The sequence below is a fragment of the Amblyraja radiata genome, chromosome 10, assembly GCF_010909765.2.
Source record: "Amblyraja radiata isolate CabotCenter1 chromosome 10, sAmbRad1.1.pri, whole genome shotgun sequence".
NCBI classification, from domain to species: Eukaryota; Metazoa; Chordata; class Chondrichthyes; order Rajiformes; family Rajidae; genus Amblyraja; species Amblyraja radiata.
Genome location: NC_045965.1, coordinates 8,520,071 through 8,541,901, shown reverse-complemented (window position 1 = coordinate 8,541,901; position 21,831 = coordinate 8,520,071). Strand labels below are relative to the sequence as shown.

At 43.8% G+C, this 21,831-nt stretch overlaps 1 protein-coding gene across 2 annotated transcripts in view; it reads right to left on the bottom strand.

Moving 5' to 3' along the window:
- Positions 1 to 21,831, bottom strand: part of dennd1b (DENN domain containing 1B) — a 280,956-nt gene that overhangs the window by 109,681 nt on the left and 149,444 nt on the right. The window contains exons 6-8 of one of the 2 annotated variants that reach the window (XM_033027984.1): positions 15,156 to 15,225; positions 14,656 to 14,736; positions 3,152 to 3,202 (exon numbers count right to left, since the gene is read on the bottom strand). In XM_033027984.1, coding sequence (XP_032883875.1) covers positions 3,152 to 3,202; positions 14,656 to 14,736; positions 15,156 to 15,225 — 202 coding nt within the window. The remainder of the gene's footprint in view (positions 1 to 3,151; positions 3,203 to 14,655; positions 14,737 to 15,155; positions 15,226 to 21,831) is intronic. The other variant, XM_033027985.1, reaches the window with a different exon arrangement.

Sequence of the window (21,831 nt, the reverse complement as noted above, 5' to 3'; positions counted from 1 at the left end):
AGCAGTAGGTGAGACCACACTTGAGGTATTGTGCATGGTTCATGTGCCTCAGCTGAAGGAAGGAGGTGCTTCAGATGAAGAGTGGAGGAAAGAATGACCAGATGTTACCTGGATTGGAGGGAATGAGGTACAAGAGTGGGTTGGAAAGGCTGTGTCCTTTTTCCTTGGAGTGTAACGGTTATTGAGTTATTGAAGTGAGAGACGCAAGTCGATTGGAAAAAAGAAATGTCATCGTTGATCTAATGGTGTGAACTACTCAAGAGTTATGGAGTCATACAGCTTCGGCCCAACTTGCCCATGCCGACCAAGATACCCCATCTACACTAGTCCCACCTGCCTGCATTTGACCTGTATCCCTCTAAACCTGTCTTATCCATGTACAGTACATGACCAAGTGTCTTCTAAATGTTGTTATAGCACCTGTCTCAACTACCTCCTCTGGCAGCTTGTTCCATAAACTCACCACATTCTGTGTGAAAAGGTTGCCCTTCAGGTTCCTATTAAATCTTGTCAACCTCACTTTAAACCTATGTCTTATGGATTTTGATGCCCTGATCCTGGGTAAAAGTAGATCGTATGGAATCTGATTGCCATTAATTAGAGAACCAGCTAATTGGATACATAGACATAGAAACATAGAAAATAGGTGCAGGAGTAGCCATTCGGCCCTTCGAGCCTGCACCACCATTCAATATGATCATGGCTGATCATCCAAAATCAGTACCCCTTTCCGGATTTTTCCCCATATACCTCGATTCCCTTAGCCCTAAGAGCTAAATCTAGCTCTCTCTTGAAAACATCCAGTGAATTGGTCTCCACTACCTTCTGTGGTAGAGAATTCCACAGATTCACAACTCTCTGGGTGGAAAGGTTTTTCCGCATTTCAGTCCTAAATGGTCGACCCCTTATTCTTAAACGGTGGCCCCTGGTTCTGGACTCCCCCAACATCAGGAAGATTTTTCCTGCATCTCCCCTGTCCAATCCTCCAAGAATTTTATATGTTTCTATATGATGCCCTCTCATCCTTCTTAATTCCAGCGAACACAAGCCGAGTCGACCCATTCTTTCATCATACGTCAGCCCCGCCATCCCGGGAATTAACCTGGCGAACCTACGCTACACTCCCGTAATAGCAATAATGTCCTTCCTCAAATTAGGAGACCAAAATTGCACACAGTACTCCATGTGCGGTCTCACCAGGACCTTGTACAACTGCAGTAGGATCTCCTTGCTCCTAAACTCAAATCCTCTCGCAATGAAGGCCAACATGCCAATAGCTTTCTTCACTGCCTGCGGTAACTGCATGCTTACTTTCAGTGACTGATGTACCCAGGTCTTGTTGCACCTCCCCTTCTCCTAATCTGACACCATTCAGATAATATTGACTTGAGGGTGAAAAGGAGAGGGTGATGGTGGAAGCTTGGTGTTTGTCATGAATATCAACAATTTGCATGAGAATGTGCAAGGCATGGTTAGTAAGTTTGCAGATAACACTAAAGTAGGTGCTATCTTAGTCAGTGAGGAATTACAACAGGAACTTGTCAACCGAGTGAATGGAATTCCAAATGAAATTTGTTTCAGATAGTGCGTGAGGGTTGCATTTTGGGAAGTTGAATCAGGGCGGAACTTTCACGATGAATGGTTGAGTGTTGTAGAAACTGTGCTGTAGAGAGATTTAATAGGAAGTTGAAGTGCAACTTTTTCACATTGAGGATGGTGGGTATATGGAAGGAGCTGTCAGAGGAGGCAGCTGAGGCAGGTCCTGTCATAACGTTTAAGAGACCTTTGGATAAGTACATGGAAAGGAAAGGTTTAGAGGGATATGGGTCAGGTGGCACTAGTGTAGATGGGGCATGTTGGTCGGCGTGGGTGAGGTGGGCCAACGGGCCTGCTTCCACTTTGTCTGACTATGACTATCACACATCTGCATTGTTTAAACTTCAGTGGAAGTAGCTTTCAGGGGCCATCTCCATACAATGACTTCCTTCTCCCTCCTCTCTCACTCAAGATGAATTGCAGACACTTCCATCTGGCTAGGCATCTCATATTAAACTTGAACATGCAAAATCTTTACTAATGTCAGTACTGTTGCAGACAAGGTAATACAGTCATTTTTCACAGCCTCTTCAATTCACACGCCTGCAGTAACGATGAACACACTCATTATTTAAACTATTTGTTTTCAATTAAATAGTTGAAATGAGGGAAAAATTAAAGAAGGTAATAAAGCACATTACCAAAATTGATTTAATTAATGGATGTAAGTTTAGTAGACCCAGTACCAAAGCGTAGAATATTGAGTGATACGGCAATTCTTCCTTTAGCCCACCAAATGGACATCCTTCTGAGCATTTTAATCCGGGGAAAGGGTCAACTCAATAGCATGCAACAAACAGATCTGCAATATCGTTTTCAAGTTTCAAATTGATACTGAATAATTTGAATGAAGAAATTTTTTTTTCCCAGATCTTACGTAACAAATTTCTCCCAACAAAGAAAAAAATGGGTTTGTAAAAAGGCCCAGTGGTGCAGCGGGAGAGTTGCTGCCATACAGTGCCCGAGACCCGTGTTTGATCCTGACTACTGATGCTGTCTGTATGGACTATGTACGTTCTCTCTGTGTCAGCGTGGGTTTTCTCCGGGGGCTCCGGTTTCCTCCCACACTCCAAAGATTTGTAGGTTAATTGGCTTTGGTAAAAATTGTGAATTGTCCCGAGTGTGTCGGATACTGCTGGTGTACGGGGTGATCGCTGATCAGCGTGGACTCAGTGGGCCGAAGGGCCTAGTTCCGTGCTGTATCTCTAAACTAAACTAAACCATTTAAAAGGAAACGACAGGAGGATTTCCAATTGGTGGCATTGATCAAAGAACATCCAAAAAATCAGAACAAAGTTGCAGTGAAAACATTGCTTCATTAATCCCATATTTCCTGGTAAGCAATTACTTCTGATTGAAGGAAATGTTGGCAATTTTGCAGAAATATAACTATTAAGCACATCCCCATCATCTGCCATGCACTGAGATTTTCCACAAGACAAGACAAGTTATTTGATGTTAATTAACAAAAGGCTTCCATTATTGCCCATACCTTGATTGGAATTTTTTAATGAGATTGATTATTTTAAGGATGCCTCTCAAGCTTTACACTCACCAAGACCTGTACATTGGTCAGTTGTCCACTTCTAATGGAAACCTGCTCGTTCTTGTACATATGAAAAAAGAGTTCAGTATTTCTCATGTTCGATGAGCTGGCAAAGTCTACTTAAACCAGCTCCACACCACTTCTGATGAAAAGCAATGTGGTGTTCAGCATAAACCTTCCCTCTCCAGAGAACCACACCAGACACCACCCTGGCTATACTCTCATCTCAGTCCTGCTTTCGAGCAGAAGGTATAGGAGTCTGAAAACTGTAACGTCCTCACACTGCAACTTCCAAATAGACTCCGAACTATATAGACGGGGCATTTTTTTTGACTTGGCACTATTATTGTTTATATATTTGTCTGTTTTTTTAATCTATATATACACAAGTGCAGAAGAGATCTACAAGAGTGATGCCTGGATTAGAGGATATTAGCTACAGGGAGAGGTTGCACAGACTTGGATTGTTTACTCTGGAAAACCTGAGGGAGGGGAGACCTAATAGAAGCATATAACATTATGAGAGGCATAGATGGGGTAGACAATCAGAGCCTTTTTCCCAGGGAGGAAATGTCAAAGACAAGAGGCCAGAGCTGGAAGAGGCAAAGTTTAAAGGAGACTAGTCCAAGTGCAGACCCGTTGGGTCTGCTCCCCCAATGCAGCCGTTCCCTACCCGTGGTCCTCCAACTCAAGCGGCTCAGGAGTCAGCAGTGCGGCTGTTTTTAAATGGCGTCTTTGAGGCGAGATGCAGGCGCCAGCAGCCGTTATGGTCGCTGGCCAGCAGGAGGCGACAAAATGAGTGAGTGGGGGGGGGGGGAGAGAAGGATTTTATTTTAAAAAGTGTACATAAACACGACGAAATTTAATGAGGAGTGGATACTTGGAATGAAAAGTGAAATCTCTACCGAAATGAAAAAAATCATGGCGTTTGTGGGTCGGGTGTTGGCGTAGCAACGAATCAAATGCTGGCAGCCACAAGTCAGAAACACACACAGCCACACAGCCAGACACACACAGAGTTTTAAATATAGATAGATGTATAGGACGTTTATTTTAACAAAGAGGGTGGAGATGGAGGCAGATACGATTAGGGTTGCCAAATGTCCCGTATTAGCCGGGACATTCCGTATATTGGGTTAAAATGGTTTGTCCCATATGGGGCTGCCCTTGTCACGTATTTGACAGCTACTACTCGGGTTGAGGGGACTGTCGGGTCGGAGCGCCACGTCTGTCCCCACCTCACCCGTCCCGAAGTAGTGCAGCCCATGGAGTGCAGCAGCAGCACCCGTGGCCCCGTCGGACTGCAGCCTGGCCAGCTGTCCGACCTTCGTTTACCGGCGATACCACCACTCCTGGCTGATCATCAGTTCATGTTATGGATGGGGTGCCGGATTTTGTGTGTAGCAGAACACAAAGCCCAGCCGGCGGGCCAGCTGAGGAGTTTTGGCCCGGGCCGCGCGACATCGCGCGCAAAGTCCGGCGCCTGGGCCAAGACTCCTCAGCTGGCCCGCCGGCTGGGCTTTGAGTGCAGTCCAGCACCCGGTCCAACTCATCATTCACCCAGCCATGGCCGAGTCGGTCAACGAATTGCTGTTGGGAATTTGTCCCTTATTTTGACCTTTTGTCCCTTATTTGGGAGTGAGAAAGTTGGCAACCCTAGATACGATAGTGGCGTTTGATAGGCTTTTGGATAGGCAGATGGATATGCAGGGATTGGCGGGATATGGAACATGTGCAAGCAGATGAGATTAATTTACTTTGGCACCATGTTTGGCACAGCTATTGTGGGCTGGCCTGTTCATGTGCTCAATCGTTCTATGTTTTATGTTCAGTGTCACATAATGTACGCTCTGTTTGTTTTTACTGAAGAACACAAAAAAATTAGCCAGCGTACAAGGTCGGAGCTGCATAATTAATAACAGAATATTTACAACCAAAATTTACCCTAATCTGCACATTTAAATGGAACTACTCTGAGTTTATTTGTGACTACCATGACCTCCTCCTGCCTTGGTAAGGCAGACTATGATTATATTGGTAAACGATAATCCACGATGGTTAAACATACACAACAATTAGGAGACTCAAGGGACTGCAGATGCTGGAATCTGGAGCAAAAAAACAAACTGCTGGAGTTTTAAGTGTCCACGCCCCTATCTTGTAACTAGGTTCCCTCGTTTGATTCTCCCCCACGAGTGGAAATGAAGTTATAAATACTTTAAACTTCCAATTTTCTTCTGAATCCATTAAGCAGATGGGATTTAATCCCTACTCCAATTCTTTGGAACATTGGCCACAGTTTGCTTTTCTGGATTCCTCATTTTTGCTCAGAAATTTTACCTACCTCCCCTTCATCAAATCTCTCAATGTATTCTCTCAAGGAATACGTGGAAGAGTTTCCAGATTTAATTTCCTGGATACACTTTGCTGATATTCCCTCGATCGTTACAAATGTGCTGATCATGTTGATTTCATTCACGGCAAAAGATTTTATTTATTTCTATACTTCAGACAGATGGAAGGCTGCTTTCAAATTCTCTTTATGAATGATTTCATATTCTTACTTGGCAAGAACTAGATTTTGAAACTGGAAATGGCTATCTATTATTTACATGGAGGAGTCAAGTAAAGATACACAGCACTTAAGCCTGAAGGGTCCCAACCCAAAACGTCATCTATCAATGTCCTCCACAGATGCTGCAAAACCCACTGATTTACCCCAGCACTGAGTTTTACTCAAGATTCCAACATCTGCACTTCCTGGCATCTCCACTTAAACATTCACTTTTGTTTGCAGTGTAATATTGGGGCCAAGGAAAGAGCGTTCACGTTTCAACCAAGAGCCCTGTTTCAACCAATCTTTCCACCATCACGCACAAGAAGCACAAGAAGCGCAAGACAGACACCATTGTGCAGATGCCGAGAAGTGTGTTCAGCTCTGGCTGAACAACTTCTAATCTTGTGTGTGGACTCGATAAGAAGAAGAAGAGTGTAATATTAATATTTGTTAAAAACGTTATATCACCAAGTGTCCTTTATCATTCTTTGCTGTTGATATTGCTTTATCATTAATTTTCTACAATCTGGCCACTACCACTAAAGCCACCATTTACTTTCCGAACTGTCTTGTAAAAGTGATGAACACAACAGGCTGCTGGACGCACTGGAATCGTGAGCAAAGCACAAATAACTTAGTGGGTCAGGCAGCATCCGTGGAGGGAATGGACAATGTTTGTGCTCGACAATGTTTGTGCTCGGGTCCCTTCTCCAGACCCTAAATGTCAAATGTCCATTTCGTCCATGGCCTGCAGACTTCCTCCAGCACTTTGTGTTTTGCTCAAGTTTCCAGCAATTTTGGGGTGGCACAGTGTTGGAGTTGCTGCCTTACAAGTTCACAAGTTATAGGAGTACAAGTAGGCCATTCGAGTCTACTCTGCCATTCAATCATGACTGATCTCTGCCTCCTAATCCCATTTGCCCGCCTTCTCCCCGTAACCCTTGGCACCCGTTCTAATCAACAATTTGTCTATCTCTGCCTTAAAAATATCCACTGACTTGGCCTCCACAACCCTCTGTGGCAATGAGTTCCACAAATTAACTACCCTCTTACAGTGCCAAATACCAGGGTTCGATCCTGACTACAGGTGCTGAACTGGAGTTTGTACTTTCTCCCTGTGACTGCTTGGGCTTTCTCCGGGTGCTCCAGTTTCGTCCCACACTCCAAAGATGTAGAAGTTCATAGGTTAATTGGCTTCTGTAAATTGCCTCTAGTGTGTGGGAGAGAACTACTGTATGGCTGATCGATGGTTGGCGCGGATTCAGTGCCCCGAAGATCCATGCTGTGTCTCTAAACTAAACTACACTAAACTAATCTGCAGTTCCGCCTGTCTGCAAAGGTGGAGGTTTCCAGTCTGAAAAGTTGATCATCAAGGAAAAGGATAAAGGAAGCTGGGAATGCGCTGCTCTTTCAAAAGTAATTGAGCTGGAGGTGTAAGTCAAAGCAGGCATTTCGCTGAATGTATTGAAAGGTGAGGTGGAGCAAAAAGTTTATTTTATTTTATTTTAGTTTTATATAGAAATTGGCCCTTCAGCCCATCAAGTCCACTCTGACCATCGATCACCCGTTCATTCTAGTTCTGACCCTAAACACTAGGGGCAATTTACAGAAGCCAATTAACCTACAAACCTGCACATCCTTTGACACATGGGAGATAACCATAGCACCCAGAGGAAACCCACGCGATCACAGGGAGAACGTGCAAACTCCACACAGACAGCACACTCCAAGGTCAGAATTGAACCCGGTCTCTGACGCCGTGATGTTGCGGCTCTACCAAATTCTCAAGAATGCTACAAGAATGATACAATGGCAACGGCAAATTTGTGTGAGAGCAGGGTCAGAATTGTGAGATTTAGGAGCCCAGACATGAAGCCGCTTCCTGTAATCTGGTCAGGTGTACAGGAGCGTGGACTTTCACCTTACGTCAATGAAAGTGAAGTCAAAGCAGACATCAGCAAGGACACTTTAGGTCAAAGATTCCTATGCTTGTAACAAACTGTAATAGCTCCTGTTTGGTCTCCTAATCTGAGGAAAGACATTCTTGCCATAGAGGGAGTATAGTGAAGGTTCACCAGACTGATTCCTGGGATGGCAGGACTTTCATTTGAAGAAAGACTGGATAGACTCGGTTTGCACTCGCTGGAATTTAGAAGATAGATGGGGGATCTTATAGAAATTTACAAAATTCTTAAGGGGTTAGACAGGCTAGATGCAGGAAGATTGTTCCCGATGTTGGGGAAGTCCAGAACAAGGGGTCACAGGTTAAGGATAAGGGGGAAGTCTTTTAGGACAGAGATGAGAAAAACATTTTGCATACAGAGAGTGGTGAATCTGTGGAATTCTCTGCCGCAGAAGGTAGTTGAGGCCAGTTAATTGGCTATATTTAAGTGAGATTTAGATGTGACCCTTGTGGCTAAAGGGATCAGGGGGTATGGAGAGAAGGCAGGTACAGGATACTGAGTTGGATGATCAGCCATGATCATATTGAATGGCGGTGCAGGATCGAAGGGCCGAATGGCCTACTCCTGCACCTATTTTCTATGTTTCTATATCTCTATCCTTCAAATGGACAGTTTTCTGTGAAAACTGCAAGTTACGACTTTAGACTCCAGACTTTTTGTAGAGTCTATTGAGTTGTTTCCGAAATCTGCTTTTATTTTAATTTCCTCACCATGGGCGACACAGTGGCATAGTGGTGGAGTTTCTGCCGCACAGCGCCTGAGACCCGGGTGCGATCCTGACTACGGCTGCTGTCTGTAAAGGAGTTTGCACGTTCTCCCTGTGACCACATGGGTTTTCTCCGAGTTTTGTAGGCTAATTGGCTTGGGTGTGTAGGATCGAACTAGTGCATGGGTGATCGTTGGTTGGCGCAGACTTGGTGGGCCGAAGGGCCTGTTTCCATGCTGTAGTGTATCTCTAAACTAAACTAAACAAATCAAAACTTTTAAAAATCAGATATAAAACTTTTCTATGGGGGCGGGGGGACTGCATTGGTCCGGGTCAGAGTATTGCAGCCTCTTCAGCGGCTGCATTAATTGCTGGCAATACCCAATGCACTGCCTGGGTCCTGCTGCAAGGCGCAGTGGATCGAGACCAGATTGCCACGATAGACTTCCAACACTTCTTGCTGTGAGAAGTTCTTTTCACCGTTTCCAACAGTTGGAAATAATGAAAGCAACCATACATTTTTAATGCAGTAATGACCCATTCATCTGTGTTAATGATGCTGATGCGAGGATAAATATTTAGCAGGGCACCAGAGGTCTTTTCTCAACTCTGCTTTGAAATGGTAGCGTGGGATGTGTTGCCCCCACCTGAGATCACAGATGAGACTTGTCTTTAACATGCCATCCAGGAAATGTCAACTCACGCTGCGTGCCGCTTCTTCATCACAGACCAGAAGTGTCGACCTACATATTTCAACTCAATCCTCTGGAGCAGTCTTTGAGCCTCCAGCCTTCTGTCTCAGAGGTAAGCTCCTGGGTGAACCATTGGAACCACGATGCATGGAACAAGGGTGGGTTACATCAAAGAGCTAACTGGCTGTTTAGCTAAGTTTAGTTTAGTTTAGGTAACAGCATGGAAACAGGCCCTTCGGCCCACCGTCCGTGCCGACCAGCGATCATCTAGTACATTAGTTCTATCCTACACACACTAGGGACAAAATTCAGAAGGCAATTAACCCACAAACCCGCATGTCTTTGGAGTGTGGGAGGAAACCGGAACACCCGGTGAAAACCCACGCGGTCACAGGGAGAACGTGCAAATTCAATACAGACAGCACCCATAGTCAGGATTGATCCCGGGTCTCTGGCGCTGTAAGGCATCAACTCTACCACAGCGCCACCGTGCATCCCAACGTGCATAGGGAACTGTCCAATTGAAGACATGTAATAAAAAAAGGACACAAAGTGCTGGAGTAACTCAGCGGGTCAGGCAGCATCTCTGGAGAACATGGATAGATGACGTTTTCAGGTCGGGACTCTTCCTCGGACCAATGTCAGAGGAATGTAATAGTTCTCTAAAATTAAGATTCAAAGGGTATTTTATTGTCACGTGTACCAATTAAGGTACCCTGTACAGTGAAACTGGATTTACCATAGTCATACTAAAAGAAGCAACAAAACACACAACTATATAAAAGTTATCATAAACATCCACCACAGTGGATTCCCCACATTCCTCACTGTGGTGGAAGGCAATAAAGTCTAATCTTCTTTCCCGTGGTCGGGGGAGACGAACCATCCGCAGTCGGGGCGATCGAAACTCCCGCAGCTGGAGATCGAAGCTCCCGCATCGGGGCGGTCGAAACTCCCGCAGCTGGAGATCGAAACTCCCGCAGCTGGAGATCGAAGCTCCCGCATCGGGGCGGTCGAAGCTCCCGTGATCGGGACGGTCGATGTTCCTGCAGCCTCGGGCTCCCGAAGTCGGTCCCTAACTAGGGACCGCCAGCTCCGCGATGTTAAAGTCCGCAGGCTCCCGCGGTTGGATCTCCCCATGTCTATCCCCAGCAGAGGGCGCCAACTCCTCGATGTTAGGCCGCAGTGCGGACGGAGATACGATACGGAAAGAAATCACATCTCCGTGAGGTAAGATATTTTAAAAAGTTTCCCCCAACCCCTCCCCTCCACAAAAAACAAACCTAAATGACACTAAAACATATATTTAACACATACTCTAAAAAACCAAAGAAGGAAAAGACTAAACAGACTGTTATAGAAACATTCCTGAGTTTAGTTCTTATTTCCAGTTTCCTCATTGCTCATCTTCAAATATAGTGAAAGTCCTCACTTCGTGTACCCGGGGACAGGAAACAGGAAGTGGGGCGCTGCCTGGCAAACAGCATCTCATAACTCTGAAGGCTCTCTCTCACGACATTGTCATCACATTGAATATTTAGCAGGGTGCCAGAATTCCCTTCTCAGAAACCGGAGCACCCGGATGAAACCCACGTGTCTCCACTGAACTTCTCTCCCATCAGGCAAGAGGTACACAAGTTTGAAAACTCACACCTCCAGATTCAATGACAGTTTCTTCCCAGCTGTTATCAGGCAACTGAACCATCAACTAGAGAGCAGACTTGACCTCGCAGACTTGACCTCACATCCACCTCACGGGAGACTCTCGAACTATCTTTAATCTGACAGTTTCATGCACTAAATGTAATTCCCTTTATCCTGTTTCTGTACACTGTGGACGACTGGATGTATTATAGTCTTTCCGCTGACTGGATAGCACGCACCAAAAATGGCTTCTCACAGTACCCCGGCACACATGACAATAATCTAATCGCACAGAAGTCCTTCGTCAGTTCGCATCAGTTTACTTTGCAGTAAGGGCTTAAATTCAATATTAGCTCTAATGCTGACTACTAGCTCTACCTTTCTACCAATGTTTATTTTTACAAAGTCTGAAGAAGGATCTTGACCCAAAACGTCACCTAGTCCTTTTCTCCAGAGATGCTGCCTGACACGCTGAGTTACTAAAGCATTTTGTGTCCACCTTCTTATTTATTTTTGTACAGGGTCACCCAGATCTGTCTAACTTGCATTCAATATTCACGCACCATTGACATAACATTCTGCTTTCTTATTCCTCTGACCAGAGTGACTGGCCACACAATGTCTCTGCACTGAACTCCATTGCTCTTATTAGACACGCATGGTCACAGGAGGCCAAATGGCCTCATTCTGTAACATTCATTTTCTACGATTGAATATTCATGGTTTCTTCAGGCAATCTCGACCCAAAACCTCACCCATTCCTTCTCTCCAGAGATGCTGCCTGTCCCGCTGAGTTACTTCAGCATTTTGTGTCTATCTTCAGTGTAAACCTGCATCTGCAGTTCCTTCCTACAAATTCCCAATTTACTTCCCTGATCTTGAGAACTTCATGATCTTTCTCCTCCTCAGAAAGGAAATTCCTTATTATTTTCTCCAGCTTGATTCTGGCTCTATCGTTGCCGTTTGATAATCCTCAGAAGCGTAATAATATCTTTGATGCGATCTAGCAGCAGTCAATCTACACACAATGCACTGCATGTGGCCTGACCTTAAAAAAGGCAATAAAACCTTCCCAATCTTTGCTCTATTCACATGCTGGAATAATGCATTACAGATTTATAGCCTAGCATCATACAGCAGGGAAACAGGCCCCCAGCCCAACTCGGTACCACCGTGGCACAACGGTAGAGTTGCTGCCTTACAGTGCTTGCTGCGCCAGAGACCCAGGTTCGATCCCGACTAAGGGTGCTGTCTGTATGGAGTTCGTACATTCTCCCCGTGACCACGTGGGTTGTCTCTGAGTTCTTTGGTTTCCTCCCACGCTCTAGAGTTGCAGGTTAACTGGCTTGGTATAATTGTTAAACTGTCCCTGATTAGTGTGTGCGATAGTTAATGTGTGAGGATGGTTGGTCGGTGCGGATTCAGTGGGCTGGAGGGCCTGTTTCCGTGCTGTATCTCTAAACTAAATTAAACAAGACAACTTGTTCATGTTAATCAGGATTCCCCATCTAAGCAAGTCCCACCTTTAGTTTAGTTTAGTTTAATTTAGTTTAGTTTAGTTTATTATTGCCACAAGTACTAAGGTATAGTACAAAGCTTTCACCTGTACACATTTGGCCCATATCCTTCTAAACCTTTCCTATCAATGTACCTGTCCAAGTGTTTTTAAATGTTGTTATTGAACCTGTCTCAAATATCTCCTCTGGCAGCTCGTAACATATACGATTTTAGAGACCCACCTATGATGTGTCATCGATGATCAAACGTTAAGATTACACTAAAAACAAGTGCAGAGTGTTTACCCTCCATAACTAGAGATCATCCCTCACTCAGCTTCCTGAACCCAATGGACCACGTCTTGTCACCCAATTACAGTGCACACCAGTCTGAAGAAACTTCTCGGCCTGAAACGTCACCTACCCATTTCCTCCAGAGATTCCTCCTGACCCGCTGAGTTACTCCAGCACTTTGTGTCTATCTATAGTGTACGCCCTGACTGATTCTGGCCACCAGTTAACAAGTGCTTCAGTTATACTTCCTTGTCTCACAACATTGTCTTCTCAACATCCTCCTGCCCTTCACTGCTCTGAGATGTCAGTGTTCATATTCCGACTAATTAGGCCACCCTGAAGATAAATGCATCTTCAATTGCCAGGAACCAAAGACCCTAAACTCCATCCTAAAGCAAATCTCCTTTGGGTCCTGGCAATTGAAGAGCCATTTATCTTCATGATGGTGTAAGTAGTCAGAATGGGAGCAGACATGTCTCAGAAGACCAGGAATATATTTCCTTCCAAAGTATCTCCACTTCTCTTCTAGACCTCTAGTCTCCCTCTCCCCTGACTCTGTCTGAAGAAAGGTCTCGACCCGAAACGTCACCCAATCCTTTTCTCCAGAGATGCTGCCCGACCCGCTAAGTTACTCCAGGTCAAGATCCTTCAGACAATCTACTTCTCTTCATCTCTATAATGTTCTTCACAATCCAGCTCAATCTGTCCTAATATGGAGATTGGTGCCAACATTCCACCCGTCCTGTTTTTTTAATATAAAACGGTTCATTTTAGGTTTGCGTTTTGATTTTCTTTCCTGGGTTTTATGTTTATCACTATCTTGCTGGATAAGAATTTCCTGCTCATTATTAGATGAGCTGATTTGAAGATAGCTTTCTTTCAAAGTGCTATGAACGTTATCTAACTCACGAGAGAACACTGATAATACACATTTGTTATTGTCAGCAACTCAGGACCTTATTAGAAACAAAAGCAACACTCTGCAAATGCTGGAGTAACTCAGTGGATCAGGCAACATCTCTGGAGAACATGGATAGGTGACTTTTCTCAAAGTGCTGGAGTAACTCAGCAGGTCAGGCAGCATCTCTGGAGAGCATGGATTGTCAAAGATTGGGTCCAGGTCTTTCTTCACTCCCACATCCCAAAGATGTTGGCAGGTTAGTTGGCTTCTGAAGATGGGTCCCAACCAGAAACATCATCTATCCACGTTGTCCGGAGATGTTGCACGACCTGCCGAGTTACTCCAGCGCTTTATATCTTTTTTTGGTAAACCAGCATGGACAGTTCCTTGTGTCCCTCAGCAAATGCTCTTCTAATGAACAAATCAGCTGTCTTGATGAAAGTGCAAAGAAAACGATCTGTGTCTTTTCATCCAATGTTGTATTATTAGAATCGGCTCCGATATCTTTTATATTTAGCCAATTCATTAGTCAGAGAGAAGTGAAGTTCAGGAGGTAACTAAGACCATCATTGGAAGTTGCATTCAGTTCTGAATGGAGGTTAATAAAAGCAATCACAGAACGGAAGGTTTTGCAAATTGTGGCAGCTGGATTTAATTCCACTTTCTGTGAAGTACAACAACTTGTTTTGCACGTGGTTATTTCCTGCACATAATGCGATACAATTGACAGTTTTTAAGAAGTAAATTATAAGTGTGAAATAAGATAAATAATGCAGAGGTATTATTAGGGGCAGCGCAGTGGCGCAGCGGTAGAGTTGCTGCCCTACAATGCCGGTGACCCAGGTTCGATCCTGAGTACAGCTACTGTCTGTACGGAGTTTGTACGTTCTCCCTGTGACCGTGTGGATTTTCTCCAGGTGCTCTGGATTCCTACCACTTCCCAAAGATGTACAGGTTTGTAGGTTAATTGGTTTTGATAAAAAATTGTAAATTGTCCCTCATGCGTAGGATAGTGCTAGTGTACGGCCTGTTTCCGCACTGTATCTCTAAAGTCTATTAAACCATCATACAATGAAATGCCAAGTTGAAGACTAAAAGCAGGAAATGAAAGGCTTTAGTAGGTTACTTAAATATAATATACCGGGAGGTCCAGATTTTTTCTCCCAAGGCACAGAAAACAGAACTAATATGTCATAAAATGCCAGAATGTGCAATGTCAAATTCGACTCTAAAGCAAGCGAATGCAAAAATAAACCTACCAGGCTGAGATTGATGGGCGTATTTGGCAACGGTACATCATGCTTGTATAATGTTTGCAAAATATCATTCAAGTCATTTTCCTGCAAGTCAAATAAGAACAACGTTTGCACAAAAGCCATACTTGTGGAACTCATCTGATGTGGAAGCTCGGGTTCAATGTTGAGGGAACGAATAAAGCAGGAATAGGACTAGTGTAGGTAGGGTACTTTGGTCGGCATGAGTAAGTTGGGCTGAAGGGCCTGTTTCCGCATTGTATGATTCTTTAACGTAAATTATGCACCGTACCTTCTCATGCTATCTGTAATTATTGCTTTCACACTATTCAAAAGGAAATTAAAAAATAATTTAAACTCATTCAGAAGTACATTTTAAACATCCATTAGATATTATTTTTTAAAATTGCGCTTCTCTGTTGCAATCAGAGCATGGTTGGCCTGCCAATTTGACTTCAAAATGAAACTACCCAGCTTTTAGAAATGTATAGAAACTGGAAAGTTACCTGCTCTTTAGCCAGCAGATCTGCCAACGTGTTCAGCAGCTTATAGTAAACTTCAAACCAAGGCAAGTAACTGGAAAAGATTACAAGATATTCACAAAGGCATCATGCAATTCCCCTGAGTGACAGCGATACAGAGATGCTCTTGGGACCGAGTTTTGAAAATACAAGTATACACAAAAATATAAACTAAGTGAAAAACGCGTGGGGTATTATTTGTCAGGGAAGACCACAATGCATTTAGTTAATGCTCCAAGCGGATGTCAGGTTTTGCATAGATACAAGGAACTGCAGGTGCTGGTTTATAAAAAATCGATACAAAGTGCTGGAGTAACTCGGTGGGTCAGGCAGCATCTCTGGAGAACATGGATAGGTGATGATTCGGGTTGGGACCCTTCTTCAGACTGATTATTGCGGGGGTTGGAAGAAGGAGAGGAGGAAGAGAGGGGAGGCAGTACTAAGCCCAGCAGGTGATCGGGAAGAAGTGTCCAACCCCAAATGTCCTATTCATGTTCTCCAGGGATGCTGCCTGACCTGCAGAGTTAATCCAGCACTTTTTGTCTTTTTTTGTAAACCAGCATCTGCAGTTCCTGGCGTCTCCAAGGTTGTAACTGGCGCCATTATCATTATTAAAGTCTTGAATGTAAATCTTGAGTGAACTTAGAAAGAAGGTTAACTATCGGCTTCACAGAATCCCAACTTTGTGTCTTTTTTTTTGTAAACCAGCATCTGCAGTTCCTTGTTTCTGCATTACCAGACTTTGTCCCACTCCCACCTCTTTTCCAGCTTTCTCCCGCCCTACTACAAGAAGTGTCTGACGTGAAGCGCCATCTGTCCATTCCCTCCACAGATGCTGCCTGACCCGCTGAGTTGCTCCAGCACTTTGTGTTTTGCTTTGTATCATTTCCCCACTGAAATCATTCCACTGCAGCATCAACACCTATAATCATCATAACACTGCGGATGATTTTAAAATACCTTTACCACAATAAAATTGTACGTGGAAAAAGTACTCTCGTTAATTTTAATATATAATAGATGCAGTTTCCTGACTTATTAATGGATAAAATTAAACATGTCACACCAAACATAATGCACTGAAAACTGTATTCTATGTAAAATTATTTGATGAACTATTGATAATATTTTATATATAATGTATTTGCTAACAATTAGAATCCTGATCCTAAAACCCAGTTTAATGATTAAAACTGAACCTTGTAACTTCCTGCATAAAATGACTACATTCGGAACTGAGTAGAATCACTTCCATATACACTATTACGTTAATTGGCATTTCCATACATTGGTCTATGTGTTTCAGATGACAAATCTATATGGTGCTTTCTTCCCCTCAAACCTTTCCAGGCCACCCCACACACTTTCTGCATTCAACCCTTGCCAGAAGCTTTGTGTACACTCTGTGGTGTATTGTTCCCTGGTCTATTCCACCTCAGGAATCTGGTTCAACCTGAACTAAGCACTGTTACGTTCTGTTTTCTTCCACAAGTCACATCAAAACAATACTGACCTGTTTCCTTTTTTTTTTAAATTCACTCTATTCATATCCCAATTCCTGAACGGTACGGTTTGGTCAACATCTCCATCTACATTTAACGTTGCCTCGGCAAGGCCAGCAGCATAATCAAGGAAGAGTCTCACCCCCTCTTCTCCCCTCTCTCATAAGGCAAGAGGTACAGAGGTTTGAAAACGCACACCTCCAGATTCAGGGACAGTTTCTTCTCACCTGACCTCCCATCACCTTCATTGGTGACCGTCGGACTATCTTTAATCAGACTTTACTAGACTTTATCTTGCAGTAAACTTTATTCACTATAGCTTGATTGTAATGGCGAAGCAGACTTGATGGGCCGAATGGCCTAATTCTGCTCCTATAACATAAACTTATGAAACCAAATGCTTATGTTTGTGAGGTTAGTGAGAGCAGGGGAGAGGATCCCAACAGAAACATCACCTATTCTTTTTCTCCAGAGATGCTGTCCACCTTTGTATTTATTTTTGTACAGGGTCACCCAGATCTGTCCCACTTTCACGACCTAATTCACCACCTTTTTTACTCGTGGACATTTTTCATCAGGCTAGAAAAAAATGCCCCGTGTTTATCTTTTTAGCTTCACACAGCTCGCTAGGTTCAGATTGAGGCTTATTATTGTCATGTATACCTGATGTACAGTGAAAACCTTAGTTTTGCATGCTATCTAAACACATCAGCCAAAAACAAAATGCTGGAGTAACTCAGCGGGCTGTCTGGATAGAAGATGGATATACCATACATAGATACAATCAAGTCAAACCTAAGAGCAACAGGTAGAGCAAAGGGGGAGATGCAGAGTGCAGAATATAGTTCTCAGCAGTGTGGTGCATCAGCTCCAGAGACAAGGTTCAATGTTTTCAAAAGGGCAGGAATGAATAAGACAATCCGCAACAGTTATCTTTGAGTGCAATTAGTATTTTCATCTGGTTAATGCACTGAAACAATAAATATTATTTATCTAATCCTACATTTGGTCACCATGTACAAAATAAGGTATTTTTGAATTCTCTTTCGACACCAGATTAATCAATCTGATTTATTTCTCATGAATTATAATCTTTCAATTTTTCTTAACCTTGTTACAAAGATGCTGCATCAACAAAATTTTACATTTCAGTGTCATGTAAAACTGTCAAAATTTATCTATCACTCGATTTATTTCTCGATTTTCTCCCTACTGTAAAAACAAGACGAGACCTAATGGCTGTAAAATATTTTAAATTAGATGAAACCGTCAAGTTTAGATCACATAATTTAAAAAAATAATTTAAAGGACAGTGAGGACACTTCCACTAGGAAGTTAATTTTTGACAATTTGAAAAATTATATGTTTTATTTTTAAATCAAGGCTCAACTCACTTTTAACCCTCATACATAATTCCAAGGAATTATTTCAGGAAGGTCAACTTATGCACGAAGTACTAAAGTTGGGAAGACAAATAGAAACATTGCTACAACATCAGTCATTTGTCAATGCAGAGGAGTCTTATTGCAACAACCTGAAGCATCTTATCTGCAGGCAGAGGAGTACCATATGTGAACAAGTAGGCTGTTTCAATCATCTCCCCTGCGAGATCAGACGCATTTGAGAAACTTGTTTAATGTGGAATGCATTCCTGGAGCTGATTTACTTTTAGACTCATGAACAAATCATTTCCATTTTACGCTGGGAGGTCAAAAAAATAAGAAGGCGCTGGAATAACTCAGCGGGTCAGGCAGCATCTCAAGAGAACATGGAAAGGTCGGGAATGTTCCTCAGATCGACAGAAGAATGGGTCAACTGGGCTTATATTCACTGCAATTTAGAAGGATGAGAGGCAGTCTTATAGAAACATGTAAAAATCTTAAGGGATTGGACAGGCTAGATGCAGGAAAAATGTTCCCCATGTTGGGGGGGGTCCAGAACCAGGGGACACAGATTAAGAATAAGGGGTAGGCCGTTTAGGACTGAGATGAGGAAAAACATTTTCACTCAGAGAGTTGTGAATCTGTGGAATTCTCTGCCACGGAAGGCAGTGGAGGCCAATTCACTGGACATGTTCAAGAGAGTTAGATTTAGCTCTTAGGGCTAACGAAATCAAGGGATATGGAGAGAAGATAGGAATGGGGTACTGATTTAGGATGATCAGCCATGATCATATTGAATGACGGTACTGGCTCAAAGGGCCAAAAGGCCTACTCCTGCACCTATTTTCTATGTTTCAGGCTAATTGCAGTAGGTAGGGAGAGAGCTGGAAGGGAAGTGGGAAATTTGGACAAAGCCTAGCAAATGATGGGTGGATAGAGGTGAGGGTGGGGGGGAGGGGGAGGGGGTTGACTGGCAGATGGGCGGACAAAAGAAAGAGAAGAAAAAGCCAAAATTGGGAAATAAGGGTAGGCGAGGCTGGAAATGTGAAGCTAAAGGAAGGAGTATAGGTGGAAGGGAATAGGGGGAGGGGAAAGATAGCAATGTGTGCGCATCCAGGTGGGTCACAGGGAAGAGAGTGGGGTGGGGGGCAGGTTGGGGGTGAAAGAGTGGAGGACGTTTGATTAATTACTTAAAATTGGAATATTCCACGTTCATACCACTGGGTTGTAGGCTACCCAGCAGAATATGAGGTGCAGTTCCTCCAGTTTGCATGTGGCCTCACTCCGGTAAGTGGAGGTGACCCAGGACAGAAAGGTCAGTGTGGGAATGGGAAGCGGAGTTAAAACGGCTATGCCTTTGAATCTTTGACATTTCCACCCTGAGGAAAAAAGATTTTGATCATCTATCTGATCTATGCCTCTCATGATTTTATGCACTTCTAATTCTACACTTTCATTATTCTAAAACACACCTTCCTAAAAACCTCAGGTGGACTAAGGTCGCGGCTGTATAACCGTCTCCTGGTGGGAAAAAGCGGGAACAAGGTGACCTGGTCTTCAACCAAGGCATCAAGCATCAACAACATATCAAGCCAATTTGCTTCAGAGAATCAGAGGAAAATAGGTGCAGGAATAGGCCATTCGGCCCTTCGAGCCAGCACCACCATTCGACATCAGTCAAGTCCACTCCGATCACCATCTAGAGAGTGCCCCTGACCTACCATCTCAACTAAACTACTCGATGCTAGTGTGGACAAGGTGGGTAGATTCTAGCTGTCATCAGGCAACTGAACCGTCCTATTACCATCTAGAGAGTGGGTACTCACCCACCATCTACCTCATTGAAGACCCTCGGACTGTCTTTAATCGAACTTTATCTTGCACTGAACGTTATTTCTGTTATCCTGTATCTGTACACTGTGGATGGCTCAATTGTAATCATGTATAGTCTTTCTGCTGACTGGATAGCACGCAACATAAAGCTTTTCACTGTACCTCGGTACACGTGACAATAAACAATAAACTAAACATAATAACTGCAACCAAAACCTGTCTTGGCATGAGATGTTTGGGTAAGACTTTGAATCTATAAGCAACAAGAAATACAGTCTGTGTAGTAAGTGTACATCAAAGATAGACACAAAATGCTGGAGTAACTCAGTGGGACAGGCAGCATCTCTGGATGAAAGAAATTGGTGACGTTTCAGGCCGAGACCCTTCTTCAGACTGAAAGTAAGACAGATCCCTCCCCTCTGCTTTCAGTCTCATAAGGGTTCCAACCCAAAACATCACCCTTCCTTTCTCTCCAGAGATGTTGCCTGACCCGCTGAGTTACTCCAGCATTTTGTGTCAATCAAGGAATGCAGTCTGGTTTTGAATGCCCCAATCGAAGACTAGTACAAATATATCCAATTACCCAGCGTAAAGATAATTTGTTCCTCAGAATCTTACTGCTTCACGGTCATGCACACAATGGATGCAGCTGTTGTGTAGTTATTCTGAAGAATTTAACGGCACGGTGTTGACTTTGAATTCAACAATCAAGCAAGTCTTTGATAAAATGATCATGGATAATGGACGTCTGTAGACCTATCATTTCAAGCACCTAAATGGCTGTGTACAGATACCATTAACAGTTTTTCTCAAATAAATTAATATGAAGCGGCATACTGTCGCAGCGGGTAGAGCTGCTGCCGTCAGCACTAGAAAACTGGGTTCAATCCTGGCCTCAGGTGCTGTCTGTGTGGTGTTTGTATGTTCTCTCTGTGACTGCGTGGGATTCCTCCGGAAGCTCCGGTTTCCTCCCACATCCCAAAGTCATACGGTTTTGTACGTTAATTGGCCCTCTGTGAAGCCCCCCCGCCCCCCGAGTGTGTAGTAGGATGACATAGAAATTGCGCAAAATGGGTGACTGCTGATTAGTGTGGAAAGGTCAGATTTCCCTGCTGTATCTCTAAACTAGTTAACATCAGAAACATAACTTGCTCACTGATTGTGGTCTGTGGGTCAGAAAGTCGAGGATCCAATGGCAGAGGTAGGTTGGTGCTGACTTAGAGATCCAAGAGTTTGGATGGGATTATGATGGTGAAGGAAGAGCTACTGTCAATAAATACAATTTGTCATGGGTGTCCTGGTTATCCAGATGTAAGCTTAATTTAGTTGAGTTTATTATCGTCACGTTATACAGTGCTGAGGTACAGTGCAAAGCTTTTATGTCATGTGCTATCCAGCCAGCCAGCGAAAAGTCTATACAGGTCCACCGGTTTTCTGGCACCCTTGGTTCCAGAGCCTTTCTAGATTATCCGTTTTGCCAGACGAACAGAGTTCGGAAGGCGGTTATGGGAACGGTTCTGCCGACTTCGGCCGGGCAGGAGTTCCAGAGCCCCGGCCACAGGGGGTGAATTCGACACGCCGATCAACGATGGAAGTCGCAACGATGTTGAGATCGGACGCCTCAGCCGGCCTTGGTGCCATACGTGCGAGGGCACTTCTTGGTAGTATTTCAACTGTAATTTTGTTCGGATTAGAGGAGGCGCCCGTTGCCCAAAAATCGGTGGTGGACCTGTACATGGTTGCAATCAAGCCATTCACAGTGTACAGATACAAGATAAAGGGTATGATGTTTACTGCAAGGTAAAGCCCAGTAAAGTCCGCTTAATGATAGTCCGAGGGTCTCCAATGAGGTCGGTCAGGACCGCTCTCTAGTTGGTGAGAGGCCAGTTCAGTTCCCATGGATGTTCCCCAGATTATTGAAGGGCAGAGAGAGATGGTACCCGG